Source organism: Filicampus tigris, chromosome 3, assembly GCF_054856515.1.
Source record: "Filicampus tigris isolate MCC_2025a chromosome 3, RoL_Ftig_1.0, whole genome shotgun sequence".
NCBI classification, from domain to species: Eukaryota; Metazoa; Chordata; class Actinopteri; order Syngnathiformes; family Syngnathidae; genus Filicampus; species Filicampus tigris.
This window is the reverse complement of record NC_141219.1, coordinates 10,431,502-10,447,824: the sequence shown is the minus strand read 5'-3', so window position 1 is coordinate 10,447,824 and position 16,323 is coordinate 10,431,502. Positions and strand designations below refer to the sequence as shown.

General features: G+C 39.7%; 1 protein-coding gene across 1 annotated transcript in view; it reads right to left on the bottom strand.

The window, feature by feature from the left end:
• Positions 1 to 16,323, bottom strand: part of LOC147149863 (neural-cadherin) — a 256,943-nt gene that overhangs the window by 89,749 nt on the left and 150,871 nt on the right. The window contains exons 21-27 of the mRNA XM_086025213.1: positions 12,369 to 12,489; positions 11,774 to 11,936; positions 10,254 to 10,718; positions 8,926 to 9,117; positions 5,798 to 5,989; positions 4,495 to 4,938; positions 2,307 to 2,637 (exon numbers count right to left, since the gene is read on the bottom strand). Of these exons, the coding sequence (XP_085881339.1) occupies positions 2,307 to 2,637; positions 4,495 to 4,938; positions 5,798 to 5,989; positions 8,926 to 9,117; positions 10,254 to 10,718; positions 11,774 to 11,936; positions 12,369 to 12,489 (1,908 nt within the window). The remainder of the gene's footprint in view (positions 1 to 2,306; positions 2,638 to 4,494; positions 4,939 to 5,797; positions 5,990 to 8,925; positions 9,118 to 10,253; positions 10,719 to 11,773; positions 11,937 to 12,368; positions 12,490 to 16,323) is intronic.

Sequence of the window (16,323 nt, the reverse complement as noted above, 5' to 3'; positions counted from 1 at the left end):
TGCAAGTAAAAAAATACTTGAACGGGAGCACAATTAAAAACCCAACAGGAGGAGTTGATGGGACGACGCCGGCGAAAAGCCACGGCTTCTGATGCGCGGCTCAAAGGCCTTCTCGTCACTGCGAATTTGTCGACTCCAATCGTGGCCAGATTGTCCCGATGGCGCTTTGGTGTGACGCCGGCCGGGCGGGAGCGACGCGGGAGGCGGAACAATAAACGGTGCAGCCGTGCGTCCAATTGAGCGGCGCCGCGGGAAACCTGCTGGCAAATGGACAATCATGAGGACCATGAAAATGTTGACGATAATGATCAGGGGAGAAAAACACAATAAAAATGAAGCCATTGCCTTTCATTGCCGCATAGTGATGAGAGCTTAATTGGTGGGAAGAGGCCACGGCTTCATTGATTACAGCTGTGCTATTTGGACCAAAGACTGAGACACCTTAATTTATTGACACACCACACCGAAGAGTGTTGTCAAATCAAAGACTTTCAAAGAACTCTATATTCAGTAAATATGACCAGTAGGGTGTGCTCAATATTTATAATTTAAAAAATGTAAGAAATTTTAAGAAATGTTCAGTCAAATTTTAAAGATTTTGTAAACACTGTTTTTAGGACTCTTTTTTTTTTAGCTTTCAAAAAAATAATCTTAAACATGATCTTGCTATTTTGACACTTTTGTTTGTAATTGAAAAAAAACTTGGGGCCCGACCGATATTGAGGCCAACGCGAATTCTGATATTTGGCAGAATAACATTTCAATAAAATCAACCAATTACTTACTGTATTAATATAACATTTGTTGGTCCAGTAATGCTTACAGCAATAAAGATACGAATGACAGGTAGAATTAAATACTTAGTACTTAGCATTTGTTTTATTTTCCAACAGAAAGACTTTTTTGGGGGGGAGAGCGGGACTAAGATATAATATTGGCTATTGGAACATGCCGATTAATCATATATAATTAATATATCATATATCATTAATAGCAGTGTGGATGTCTGATTCATGTTTACAACCTGACAAAATATTCATCAAACATATATTGATTTGGGATCTGTTTCATGCCTGCTTAAACATCTTGCATGTGTAATTGTGCGTCATGTGTTTCCAAAACGCTTATATTGTACAGGGTCGCGGGGAGGTGCTGGATCTTATCCCAGCTGACAATGGGCAAAAGGAAGATTAATCCCTGAGCTGGTCGCCAGCCAGTCGCAGGACACACACACAGACACCCTGACTGAGCGGGAACCGATCCAACGCTACCACTACACCATCAGTGACCCACACATATATGTATATATAGTATATATACATACATACAGTACTTACATATACATGCAGTACTTATATATATATATATATACATACAGTACACACACACATATACATACATACATACATACATACACATATACATATACATATAAATATGCATATATTTACATATACATATAAATATGCATATATATACATATATATGCATATATATATATACATATATATGCATATATATATATATATATATATATATATATACATACATATATATACACACACACATATATACATACACATATATATACACGCATATATATATAAATATATATATATACATACATATACATATATATATATATATTTAAAAAATAAATCAGACAGACAATCAGACAGAAAGATAAACTTTGTGTATATATATATATATATATATATATATATATATATATATATACATACAGTACACACACACATATACATACATACATACATACATACACATATACATATACATATACATATAAATATGCATATATTTACATATACATATAAATATGCATATATATACATATATATGCATATATATATACATATATATGCATATATATACATATATATATATACATATATATGCATATATATATATATATATATATATATATATATATATATATATATATATATATACATACATATATATACACACACACATATATACATACACATATATATACACACATATATATATATAAATATATATATATACATACATATACATATATATATATATTTAAAAAATAAATCAGACAGACAATCAGACAGAAAGATAAACTTTGTGTATATATATATATATATATATATATATATATATATATATATATATATATATATTTAGCCCCTGCCCATTTTTACTAATTTGGTTTACTAATTTTTTTTTGCCTATACCTGCTAAATTTAAGAGTTGTTATGCCATGCTAATGCACCTCTTCCAGATGTGTTACACTCTGATGAGAAGGAGCTAACCTCTGTACGTGTTGATAAAGATGGTCTTCTCGCCACCGACATGCGCATGGTCGTTCTGGTCACCAATGGTAACGGTCAGCGTGCCGGTGACTGTTTTGGCAGGGTGGCCACTGTCGCTCATGACCACGGGGATCAGGAACTCTTTCTGACGCTCGCGGTCGAATGTCCGCAGTGCTGTGAGCGTGGCCGTTCCGTTCAGGTTGTCCTTCAGGTAGAAGTCGTTGCTGTGGCGATAGTCGGCGGGGACAGTGAAACGGAAAGGTGCGCCATTCTCCGGGGAGTCGCGGTCCACCACCCGAAGCAGTGTGGATGTCTGATTCATGTTTACAACCTGACAAAATATTCATCGAACATATATTGATTTGGGATCTGTTTCGTGCCTGCTTAAACATCTTGCATGTGTAATTCCAGTCATGCGTGTTTAAAGCGGAAGTCAACCCAAACATATTTTTTTCAAGAATTCCCAGTAGGCCCAATAGTTGAAACACGGCATTCTCATTAATTTTGCATTTGTGGAATATAAGTTAAGCAGCAAAATGCACTCGTTTTTAGCCATCTCTGGAGGCGGTCAGCTGAAATGACATCACAACTGCTTACAATGACCAATCACGGCTCAGTTTCAGAAAACAGGTCAGCCGTGATTGGTCGTTGTGAGCAGTTGTGATGTCATTTTCAGTCGACAGAAGACAAAATGGCCGCCCCCGGAGATGGCTAAAAACGAGTGCATTTTGCTGCTTAACGCAAAATTAATCAGAATGCCGTGTTTCGACTAGTGGGCCTGCTGGGAACAAAAAATGTTTGGGTTGACTTCCGCTTTAAACGGGAAACATACGCAACTTCAGTCTTGCGTGAAAAATTGGAGGTGTGTACCTTCAGTTACATGTGCTTCAACGGGATGTGTGTGTGTACCTTAGGTCATGCCTGCACAAACGGGATGCGTGTACACTTCCAGTCACATTTTAAATATGCGCCTTCAGTTCAATATGGTTGAAAAAAATGTGTGAAGTCCAAGGTTATTTTAGTTAAAGGAATTGAACGAAACAACTAAAACTAAAATTGAAAAAAACATTTCAGTTAACAACTGAAACTACATTTTACGTTTGTAAAACTAACTAAAACTATATTTACAGCACAGATGTCTATCGTTTTCGTCTTTGGCAATTAATGCAATACACGAGCCTTTGGGTTTGATTTTCAATGTATTTATTTCGATATTATTGCACGCCTTTAGCCGGAAGTAGAGAGGGCTGAACTGTCGTCTGGGATTTGTAGTCCTCTTAATGTGTGTCGCACAGAAGCGATGTTAAGCAGCAGCCAATTAAAAAGAGCCAACTGATGACGAAGACGAGTTGACGCGTGGTTTTGGCTCCAATGGATCCTCACGTCTCCTCAGCCGAAACGCAACGCTAGGTAAAAAAGCTTTCCTTTTTTGAGTCATACAAAAAAAAAATACAAATATACATGTGCTTCATACATACAAAAAAAATATAGATATACAGTATATACCAATAAAATAGTACACTCCACACCTAGGTTTAATACTCCTCAACAGGAATTCAAGCCACAAATCCACTTCAGACGTTGGCAACTTGGCAAAAAAGGGATCCTAACTTTATTTAATCAGGATGCATGCATGCATCTAACTTTTGAAGCAGTGTTATGCACTGCACATAATATTTAAAAGTCTGTGGACTGTTAAACTGTACCTTGTATTGTCAAAATGTTTTAAAATATTTTTTGTTGAATTTATGCAAAACACTTGCTTACCGTGGTGGTTTCTAAATCCTGCACACAAGTAAAACCATGAAAAAATGAAAACTAACTAAAACTAAGCGTTTTTGAAAAAACTAAAACTGATAAAAACTAACAAAGCCACCCTGAACACTAATTAAAACTAGCGAAATTAAGAAAAAATATAACGCAAAACGAAATGAAAACTATTATTAAATTAAATTAATTAAAATTCAAAAACTATAATATTCCTGGTGAAGGCACATGTGTTTAACACCCACTGACGTCTATCTGAACACGATGAGAGTGCACCTTCAGCAACACCTCCTTAAATGGGATGTGTGCGTGTACCTTGAGTCACACATGCTTAAACGAGATGGTTGAAAACTTAAGTCATGTGTTAAATGTGTACCATGAAACCGTCAGTCATGCATGTTTAAACAGAATGCGGTCCTACCTGAGGTCCAGGAAGGTTTTCAAAGACTACCGGCGTGTACACGGCTTCAAATTGCGGCCCGTTATCGTTGACGTCTAGCAAGGGGAGCTCCACAGTGGCGCTACCCGACAAGGCGGGCACCCCGCGGTCCGTGGCAATGACCACCAGGTGGTGCTGGGCCACCTTCTCCCGATCCAGAGGCCGGGCCACCGTCAGGACTCCCGATTGGTCCACGGCGAAGAGCCCATCCGGGTCAGTGTCCCGAGACAGGCTGTAGACCAGCTGGCGGTTCTGACCTGAGTCAGAGTCGCTGGCTACCAGGTGGGCCACACTGGTCCCCACAGGGACGTCCTCTGACAGGGGGCCCAGAGACAGGAAGTGGGGAATGAAGACCGGGGCATGGTCGTTGTAGTCATCCACCTCAACCACGCAGTGAAGCAGGCTGGAAAAATCCAAGTCTTCAACCTGGAATGACAAAAGAGTCCCATACATGTCACATATCATATGTATATACCACAGATATGATATTTCGAAATTTATAACACAAATATCAAGAAATGTTCAACGATTGGAAAAAAAAAAAATTGAAACCTAAGCCTTGCCTGAAACCCTTACCCTGACACCCTAATTCTGTCTTGAAACCCTAATTTTAACACCTAACCCAGGCTTGAGCCTCTTATTTGAAACCTTAACCCTTGTTAGTAATCTACATTAAAAATGAAACCGGAGGCTAACTTGAAAATGTGCAAATTGCCACTTCATTACCTCTGATTCTCATGAATTCAGATGACTTTTTGTACGTTCTCGTAACTTTGCAACCTTAACGCCGCGTCTGTAAAACTCAAGACCGTGACTTCACATCTCACACATCCTGCACATTGAAACAGGGTGGAAAATAGTCAATAGGTGAGCCATTTGAGAGTCAGATTGGTGTTCTGCGAAAAGCACAAAGTGAATCATTTCCTTTCATGTCCTCAAGTGACCCTTAAAAGTTTCCCAGTGTGTCGCAGATTGACTCTCTCAATATGCACAAAGCCTTCAAAAAGGCCTCCAAGCAGTCATTCACAGCTGCTTAAACAGGATGCGTGTGCACCTTCAATCACATGTTAAACGGGATCTGTGTATTCCTTCAGCCACAACTAAACCACAATGTAAAAGCAAGGTCTGATTTTCATTGGTTAATTTTCATGTATTATTATCATCATCATTCTATTAACACCAAGGGCCACCAACACTTTTGCCTATCTTCACTCGCAACTGATTAAACAGAATGCGTGTGTACTCTACCGTCAGTCACAGCAGCTTGTAAGGGTTGTGCGAGTACCTTGATGGTGAGGTTGAACCTCTGCTCGCTGTGTCTCTCGTAGTCGAGTCGTTTTTTGAGTCTGAGGCTTCCCCGCTGCTCCATTTTGTTGCTGACCACATAGAACTTTTGCTCCTGGTCTCCGGCCACCACGCTGAAGGTCAGTTGACCGTTTTCTCCCGTGTCTCTGTCCTCGGCCCTCAGCTCCAGGACCTTGGGAATCACAGGTCACTACGTTACACACACACGAGTCAATTTCAGTACATCATATTGCAGTGGCTTATTTAGACAAAGCTTATTGGATACCCTATTCCTGTCTTAAGACAGTTGCTCTAAGTTGCTGGACGGAAATGGTAACAGAAGCCAATTTTAAAAGATAAGTGGACCGGCCTATAGGCGATTACTGTTTGGTCCGGCTGGACAAAAAGGCGGATAGACGGACAGCAGAAGGGTACCTCGGCTGCAGGCGGAAAGCGATAAACGGAGCACAAATTTTTTGTAAAATGCCCAGCTTTGCTTGAAACCCTTGTTTGAAACCGGATAAACCAGACTTGAAACTCTCATCCAAACCTTAAACCTTGACTTGAAACTAACTTTTATTTAAAACTATAAGGTAGGGATGAAAAACCAATTTGATGCCAACTTTAGGCCGTAACCCTTTCCTATAACCCTAAAACAGCCAATGAAACCCTTATCGTTGTGTGAAACCCTAACCCAGGATTTGAACCCTAATCTATAACCCCAACTGTGGCTTGACGGCTTCAAGTTAGATTTACTTGAAACTCAAACACTCGTTTAAAACACAAATCCAGATTTGAAACCGGAATTTGAAACCCTAACTGTGGCTTAAAACTGTACGATAGGCTTGAAACCTTAAAGTGGAAATCAACACAAACATTTTCTTTTTATGTTCCATGTAGCCCCACCAGTCCAAACACGGCATTTTGATTTATATTGCGTTTGTGGAATGAGTGCAGCAAAATTAACCAGTTTTTGTCCATCCCGGGGGGGCGCCATTTTGTCACTTTCTGTCGACTAAAAATGACTTAGACTTAAAATCTTAGTTGCTCAGGTCTCAGGTAACAACCAATCATGCCTCAGCTTCAGAAAACAGGTGAGCTCTGATTGGTCATTACCTAAGCCCGCTTCCGAGCAACTGTGATGTCACTTTCAGTCGACAGAAAGTGGCAAAATGGCCGGCCCCTGAGAGGGATAAAACTGGATTTTACTGCTTAACTCATATTCCATCCATCCAGTCATTATCCAATCCGCTTATCCTCACAAGGGTCGCGGGCATGCTGAAACCTATCCCAGCTGTATTCGGGCAGTAGGCTGGGTAACTCATATTCCAAGATTCATATTGTCAAGAAAATATTTGGGTTGACTTCCCGTTTAATTTGGAACTCTAATCCTTGTTAAAAACAAGATGCACTTAAAATCGTAATTAGATACCTTAACAGGAAACCCTAACCCTTTCTGAAAATCATCACTACTGTGACACCATGTCTTGTATAGAAACATCTCAAACATTTGGAGATATTAATACCAAATAACATTCCTGAAGTCATGAAGTCTGTCAAATGTACTGAAATATACATTTCACATTTTTATTAAGAACTGACTGCTCCAAGGTGAGCTAAAAATATTTTTGTATGCTTTAATTTTATTATTTTTTTACATTGGAGTCAATGGAGATTGGGCAGCACCCACTACAGAATTGAATACAACAGTTTTATTCCGTCTTCTTATTTTGTTCACGTTCTGAGCTTTATTCCGGACGGAAGGTTTGGATACGAGTGTGTGCAGTTTGGTGCATGTTCACACATCTCCCAATTTTTTTTCCCCCATCGCAGAGGCGAGAACTCAAAGCGAACGCTTAAAGGGAATATAAAAGCTGCAGTGCTTTTTGGGCTCCTGAGCCAGGAAGAGGAAAAATTATTTCCGATGAAAAATATCCCCCCTAGTTTTTGGATTTAATTTTTAATGGCAGAAAACGTCAAGTAAAGTTTGACTTTGGTGAGTTTTTGTTTGGATGCATATGTATCAAAATAAAAGGGCACTCAGGGGTGAGGAGAAGATGCCAAGTTGCAACGTTTAGCATAGAATTGGGAATGTAGAATTCTCCTGGACCGCCCCCACGCCCTGGCCACCACCTCTTCCAGCTCCTCCCCTCAGGTGGGCACTATCGGTCCATGCACACCAAAACCAGCAGACATTCAAACAGCTTCATCCCTCTCGCCATCGACTCGCTAAACAGTTGACTCAAATACCATAGTGGCACTTCGCAAATGTTTGCCAATTTTGCACACTCCTGTGGGACAGTATAACCGTACGGATCATTGTAGCTTCAGCTCTCTACACACTTGAACAACTGTTGTTGATCAATATTCCACAGCAGTAAAGCGCCCAAGGACTTTCTGGATAATTGCACATCCAAAGTTGCATTACAATTACTGCTACTGGTCACTTTAAATGGTGCAACGATTATCTGCACCATCTGCACAACCGTCATAGTATTGCAAGTACTGCACCATCGATCGCTTGCTTTTCTCGATAACTCCCGACATTGTTGCACAGCTACAGTATCTTTGGGTAGTACTAATGCACAATGGTACCCTAACATTATAGAAATACTTGATGTATGTCATAGTTGTTTGTTACTGCAATACTAGTGTAGCTCATATTGCCAGGGAAAAATTCCTTGTGTGTTTTATATACTTTTCCAATAAAGATGCTTCTGATTCTGAGAGTATAACGACATAGAAAAACAAAACAGCAGATCTGAAAGACTTGCATATGTGGGAGGAATGTGGGCTGTTACAGCGTAAACACTAACAGGTTTACCCTAGCTGCTGAGTTGTAATGCTAGTGAGACCACAAAAAGAGAATGATAACAGTTGCTATTATTATTATTAGTACAGATATGGGAAAGGCAGACCTCAATGCATTTTCAGATACTATTTCAAAAGACTATTGAGATTGGATAAAATGCTAACAGCTAATAAGCTAACATAAAGCAACTTGAGTACATACACCGCAAAGACATCAAAATTTTCATGAGACTGGATAAAATGCTAGCAATTGCGATGGCACTTTTGTATTTAATTGAGGAATTTCTCAAGAACAACTTCCCATCGGCGGTATCTTGCCTCAGCGTTGGGCTCTGCGTTTTCCGAGATCATGGCCAGGCAGGCGTGTTCGATGAATCTGGGTGCGTGGTCGTTGACGTCTGTGATCTGAATTGTCGCTGTAGCTGTTCCCACCATGCCGCCGCCATCCCTGGCCTCCGCCACCAGCATGTAAGACTCCACCTGCTCCCGGTCCAGGCCACCCAAGGCCACCTATGTCAATGATTTAAAATAAGCACTGCAATTTATGCAAATTTTAAAGCTATTCAGTCATTATTGAAGGTGAGGCAATTTAATTCAGTCTGAATGAGATGAACTCCATAGTTCAAATGAGCAGTAGGAAACAGCATCTGAAAAAAACGTGTCATACGTTAGTTTTATGAGGGATTTTGAAGTGGTATTTGCAAATATAGAATATACATTGGCATTGTCAAGATTTCTTAAAAAATGTGAACTTACAGTTAGTTGCTACCATTACAAGCCTTAAAAATAATATAAAATTCTATTCTTGTCATTTGGTGGTATTTCCCTTGGCTGCAATGCTTCCAGTACATATAGTGGAGGTTAGATTTTTTTTTTTTTTGTCCAATCAGACTTCAGTCTCTGTGTTGCTATGTCAATCCAATATGCCCAGGGCAGGGCCTTCATGACTTCAACTAAGCGACTGTTTCTTGAACCAATCATAATTTTAAATTCACCTTACAGTGGGCCCAAAGAAATTCGGTGTAATTTGTTTGTCCCTTGATTGATTGGCCGGAGCAAAACTTGTTACAACCAACTCCAACTAGCAAAACATGTCTGCAGTGATCTGCACAAATAGTGAAAATCTGCAAGTCACCCCATCCCCCACCCCCATAAATAGCACAAGTGCCTGTAGATGCCACATAATGACAGCAAAGCACTATTTTTTCCTAAATAAAATTATTCAACTCACTTCAACATAGTTTCTTGGCACCAAAATGCCACAAGATGGCGCCAAAAGATGTTTTAGATGTTTTTGTACTACAAGTACGTTTGCAATTAAAGCCTTAAAAACACCCTTTAACTACATTTAAACTTATCAAACACTGGAAACTTGTTTGAATACCAAAAATAATATGTAATGGGTCATTTTTAAAATGCATAAAAGAGCCTAATAACCGCTTCTTTTTTTTATATTTTAAGCCTTAAATCACCCCTCCCACATGATGTAATCACATTGAAACTTATCGAAGCACTTTTTAAACACATTGTAAATGTAAATTTGTGGTAAAATACATTGTTTAAATGTATGCTCTGTTATTTTACTTGTGTATTAATGTATGCTTGTTGTGTTTGTTGACTGGCTAAACAATGAAAACAAAACAAACCGTGATGGTGCCAGTGGCAGGGTTGATGCTAAACATCTCGGAGAATGCGGAAACGCCCCCCGTCTCGTCCAAGCTGCCCAGGATTCTGTAGGACAGGACAGCGTTCTGGCCTACAGCCGCATCGTCCAGATCGGTGGCCGTCATCTCCATCACCGATGTGCCAGCTGGCGAGTTCTCGGCCACGTCACCGTGGCAGCTGGGCGCGCAGGTGAAGACGGGCGCGTTGTCGTTGATGTCCCACACGTTGATGATGACATCGGTAAAGCCCGTCAGGCCTTCGCCGCCCTCATCTGTGGCCAGCACCACAAAACGCCACACGGCGCGCTCCTCGCGGTTCAGCGTCCGCTGGGCGTAGATCTTGCCCGTCACCTCGTCGATGATGAACTCACTCTCTGCGCCCTGGCCGTGGAGGGAGTAGCGGAGAGCCTCCTGGTCGGCATCCTTGTCCGGATCGGATGCTGTCACCTGCAACGTCGGTGAGGGAAAAGACTCCTTAAAGGTCACACAGTTGTAGTCCATCTGTCACTCCAATGTGACAGGCGGACTAGGGCATAAAATACATTTGAGGGCAACATCCCCTCATGAAAATTACGTTCAATGAAAACAACGTTCAATTCATTTTGATTCATTATTTTTTTACATTGTTAACAATTTTTTAATTAATAAGCTTAAATGTCATTTACTATAATTGCATATATCTGAAACCAAATGTTAATTGCATTTATTTTGATTTAGTTCAATTTAATTATGTTGTTATTGTTTTGTTTTTTTAACCAACTTTATAGAGTGCTTTAAGAACAAAAGCTGTCCAAAGTGCTTTACAGAACACAGCATAAAAAAAGACTTCAACACAGCCAGGATCAATGCATCTATATGCACCAATTACAAAAAATAGTAGAAAAAAGATTGCAAGAAGATTAACAAAACAAGTGAGACACAAGATTTTATTCAATACTCTTGTGTTTTATTTGGTTTAATGTTTAATTCATATTTAATATTGTTGCATTTTATTAATTACTTGTATTCAACGTTACTGTATTTCATTGCAATACAATTCATTGTATTTTTTAAAATTTACTCTAAGTTGTTGCATTTTATTGGACTTATTTTAATTCAATTTAATTTAATTGCATATTATTTAACTGTATGTTTATTAAGCTTTGCATCTAATAGCTGCTAAAACAGTCAAGAGGTTTTCTCTCGAATTTGCATGCACATTTGTTTCTTGGCAGAAATCATGAAGCACACTCATATCTGCCCCAATTTAAAAAAAAAAAGAAATGTTGTATCGACCACACTCAACAACTTTTATCGCTTATTGAAAAACAACAAAGTGACAAAAGTAATACACCCTTTAAAGAAGTTTTTATTTTAAATTTAGCTTTACCCATCCTTCTAATATTTGTGGTTCAAATTTGGTAAGCAATTGGACCAAATCACTAGGACAAGTTTGTTTTTGAAGGACTCCTGGAAACGGCTGAATTTTACTTTTTACTTTCATAAAGGACAGAATTGCATACCTGTAAGACGAAGACGGGCGAACCATCCAGTTCCTCCGTTACGCTGCCGTAGTATTCGTTGACGGTGAACACGGGCGCCTCGTCGTTCTTGTTGACCACGTTCACTGACACTGTGGTATAGTCTTCCCACTTCCCATCAGAAGCAAGAACATGCAACTTGTACCTGAAATGGTGACATAACTTTAGCAAGCATGAAGAATCTTGATGGCTACTAACGTCAATGGAAATAAGAACTGCACATACTGTATAAGCAAGTCACAAGTCCTGACCTTCAAGTTTCAAGCAAGGACGGGGTTACTGTGGCAACAATTAAGCGAGTCATGTCGAGTGACGTCAAATCATGTCTTAAGAAAGTGATAAGTCATACTAAAGAATGTCATAACAAAGATTGTAAAGAAATCAAATGAAGTCGAACGTCACACACACTATAACGTTTGCGTGTTGATGTGTGCACTTAAGATGTTGGGGCCTAGTGAGTGACATTAGTCAGTCAGGCTGGTCTCTCATCCGGCGGTTAGCGTCTTCTGAACGCTCATTGTGAGTGTTTTCATGATGTATTTTCTTAATTTTAGGTTGACTAATGTTGTTCGTCTACCTTTTGTTCTGCTCGTAGTCCAGTGGCTGAGCGATGAAGATGGTCCCCACTTCTGGTTCCACATCAAACACACCTCCTGTGTTTCCGGACGTGATCTGGTAGCGTAGTTTGGCATTGCCACCTGCCGAACGACACAAAAACGTCACCAAAATGGCCTTCACTCAATGAGACGAGCTCATTGATCTCTTGGGAGGAAACATCCTCGCGGGAAGCGCTCGTCTCCGAAGCTGTCGCCCCGTTGCCAATCGGCCGGTCAGTCTGTGTTAATGGAGAGCATTAGTGCATGTTAGCAGGAGGAAGTGCAATCAGATACCAGGCTCGACTTGCCAGACAAAAGGTGATTAGTCAAGCTTGGCATGTGAAGAGTCGCTCATAATGAGAAATCTATACTAAGTTTATCTTTCTGTCTGATTGTGGAAAACCCTCCCGGAACAATGTATGTATGTATGTATGTATGTATTTCAGGGCAATATGAAATGTTATGAATGTCAAAGGTGGGAATTTGACCAACATTTGATAGCAGTCTAAACTTTAAGCACTGAGTCTTTCACCAATTCAAATCAAAATAGATGACTTCCCGTTTGTTTTTGTTTTTCCCCCAGGTATGTCTTCTGATGACAGACATGATGCCTACCAAATTTCATGTTGGTAAAAGGAGTATGGCAAAGCCCTAAAATGGTGATTTGTTTTGGCCAAATAGTACAAAAAGTACCTTTTGGTAATTATTGAACAACATCTTGTGAATGACTAAAGTCTTTCAAGGACCACCGGGAAGGCCACATGAGCCAAAAGTGGGCCACTTCTAATCAAAATGGCAAACTTGGGGCATGTCTTGTTAGGACTTTCTTGTGGGACTACTCATGATAGCGATTTGTTTCATGTTGCTATATGAGACTGGCTTCAGGAGCTGAATTTTGAAAAAAGGAAAAAGAATGCGAGAGGTCCTGCCAAGCCAATTTAGTTTGAAAATCTTGAGCATGTCAAAGCATTAAAATGGGGATTTATTTGGCCAAAGAATACCAATAACAGCACGCCATTTGACTGCAGAACGAACTTGCTTGTTTCTTTAACTTTTTCCAACACTCTTTCATAAAAAAGCGGCAGCAAAACCAGCAATGTCATCTTTGTGCTGACTTATTAGAGATCTGTATTTTATGGCGAGCCATCAAATTTTGCCACTACGCTCTGCCCACAATTAATGACAAAAACAACAAATTGTCACAATTTATCATCCGCAATCTGTCTACTATGCACATAGTACAAATCTTATGCCAATCTGATGCAATCTCCAGGATAAATACATCTTTGAGGGACCTCGAAATGGCCAAGATGAACCAAGAATGGGCACTTCAAAGCAAAGGTCAGACTTACTGTCTCTTTTCGACCAAGGCTTCTTGAGACATTTTTTTGTAGGTTTACTTATGAGACATGCCAAGTCTCAAGTTGCTAAAATCAATTGTCTTGAATTTTCAAACAACTAAGCAGGGGTGCTCCTGAGCTGATTTCAGATGCATAATTTGTTTTTTTGAGTATGAGGAAGAGCTCCAAATTGTGCTTTCTAGTTTCAAACAGTAATACTTGTATCTATCTTTTGCGAACTATTAGGAAATTTGGTTACAATCGACAAAATCTTTGGTTTGCCTTTGTAGGGCCAGTGGAGCTGTTCAATATGAGCCAAAAACGAATTCAGTAAGCCAAAATGGTAGATTTCCTGTGCATTTTAGGGCATAATAATCACTTTTGACTATTTCGTGAGTTTTTTCAAGTTTGACATAACAACATGAAATTCGATCGACAACTGAAACATGTTTTCAGAGGCTGAACTCTCAAATGATTTGATATAGCTCTTGTAACAGATAAAGTGTCCCTTGAACACGGATATTCCTGTGTCCATTCACAGCAAGATTTTTCATTTGAATTTGACATCACTAAAAGTGGCAAAAAACCTTCATCAATCATTTTATGCTGAACATTTGATGTAAAATCTCTTTTTGGTACCCATTGCCATTTCCTAATTTGACTTGGAAAACATCTGGAATTGTTTTCAATGTGTTTTCATTCAGGGTCAAGCAGGAGTTTGCCCTGCATACATTAGAGGACATATTTCACCTCTCAATTGTATCAAAAGGGAAAATACAGTGAATGTAAAGCTTTCGCTGCACTTCACAACGTCTGCTTCCCTTTCAGACATAAAAGTCCAATCACAATGTTATTTTGAAGCCCACAAAAGTGCATTGTAATGACATGCAATTGAAGTGTGGAGGTGTGCATGCAGAGGCATATATAGTTGAGAGGTGGGAACGGGTGTCCCCCCCACTTTTTAGAATTTGTTCCTTCTGCCCCCCTCCAAACATGTATACCCATTAAAACAATTCAGTGTCTTTTTAACATGTCGTAACAGTTTTTGCTGAGCTGCCCTTGAAGACAAAATGAACAGTCGCCGCACTGACAATCCATCACATAGACAGCAGATGAGACAGGCATGCGCTGAAAAAAAAGGTTGAATGAATCTGCCTGCAAGAGGCAAAAAACTTGCAATGTGAGTTGAGTAAAACTGCTACATGTTGATAATGTAGCCAATGTATTACAAATTAATTAATGGCATAGTGTGGAGTGAGTGTTATCTCTGTTTTTTTTGCTTGTGTAGGCCATATTAGTCATTTCAAAAAGCCACTTTGTTTTATTTATTAATTTTGCTTTTACATGTACAGTGGTACCTCTACTTACGAATGTCTCTTCATACAAAATTGTCAAGTTATGAAACACATCAACAGGAAAATATTGCCCCTTGTTACGAAATAAATTTCAGGATACGAAAGGTGGGCGGCACGGTGGTCGACTGGTTAGCACGTCCGCCTCACAGTTCAGAGGTCGTGGGTTCGATCCCGGCTCCGGCCTCCCTGTGTGGAGTTTGCATGTTCTCCCCGTGCCTGCGTGGGTTTTCTCCGGGCACTCCGGTTTCCTCCCACATTCCAAAAACATGCATGGTAAGTTGATTGGATACTCTAAATTGCCCCTAGGTGTGATTGTGAGTGCGGTTGTTTGTCTCTGTGTGCCCTGCGATTGGCTGGCAACCAGTTCAGGGTGTCCCCCGCCTACTGCCCAAAGACAGCTGGGATAGGCTCCAGCACGCCCCGCGACCCTTGTGAGGAGAAGCGGTACAGATAATGGATGGATGGATGGATACGAAAGGTAAAAGTATGGAGCTGCTATTCGTAGTATGGGCTGCTACTCACAGCTCCAGAGTTTCCTGAACGCAACATACTCATAGCTGCTCTGCCATTGGCTATTACCTAGCATCTTCCTGGCATCCCATTGACTAAGATGGACCTCTACCATATGTGTCTATGTGTGTAGATAGACAGGTAGGTATATATGTGATAGACATATCTACGCAGCGTCCTCGTCATTCGCCCCTCAGGCCATGAGGTGTTCCAATAATTTTACGTGAATTAGAAACGAGGAAAAGAAAAAAAGGAGAAAATCGTTTTTTTTGGTCCATACAACCAAAGCAAGAGATAATAGAAATGTGTGAAAAGGGCATGCGTTTGGTTAATCTCGCCAAAAAATATGACCGTAATGTATCGACAGTCGCCACGTTATTAAATAAGTTGTTTACAAAACGCCAGGCAAAAACCACTTCTGAGAGAGAACATGAACCAAAGAGGGCAAAAAACGATGAGAACAGCAATTAAAAGGTAAACGACCATCATTTTTATTCTTTAATCTATTGTTTTTTACAATATGCACAACTCTCATTTATTGTGCAATGACGTAATTGTAACATGTATTTGTTTTGATGCATTTTCATGCTTTATAAAACATTTATGTCTGAATATTGGGGGGCTTGGAACGCATTAGGGCATTTACATAGAAAACACGTCTCTACTTACAAAATGCTCTACTTAAGAAATTTCTTCCAGGACCAATTAATTTTGTAAGTAGAGGTACCACT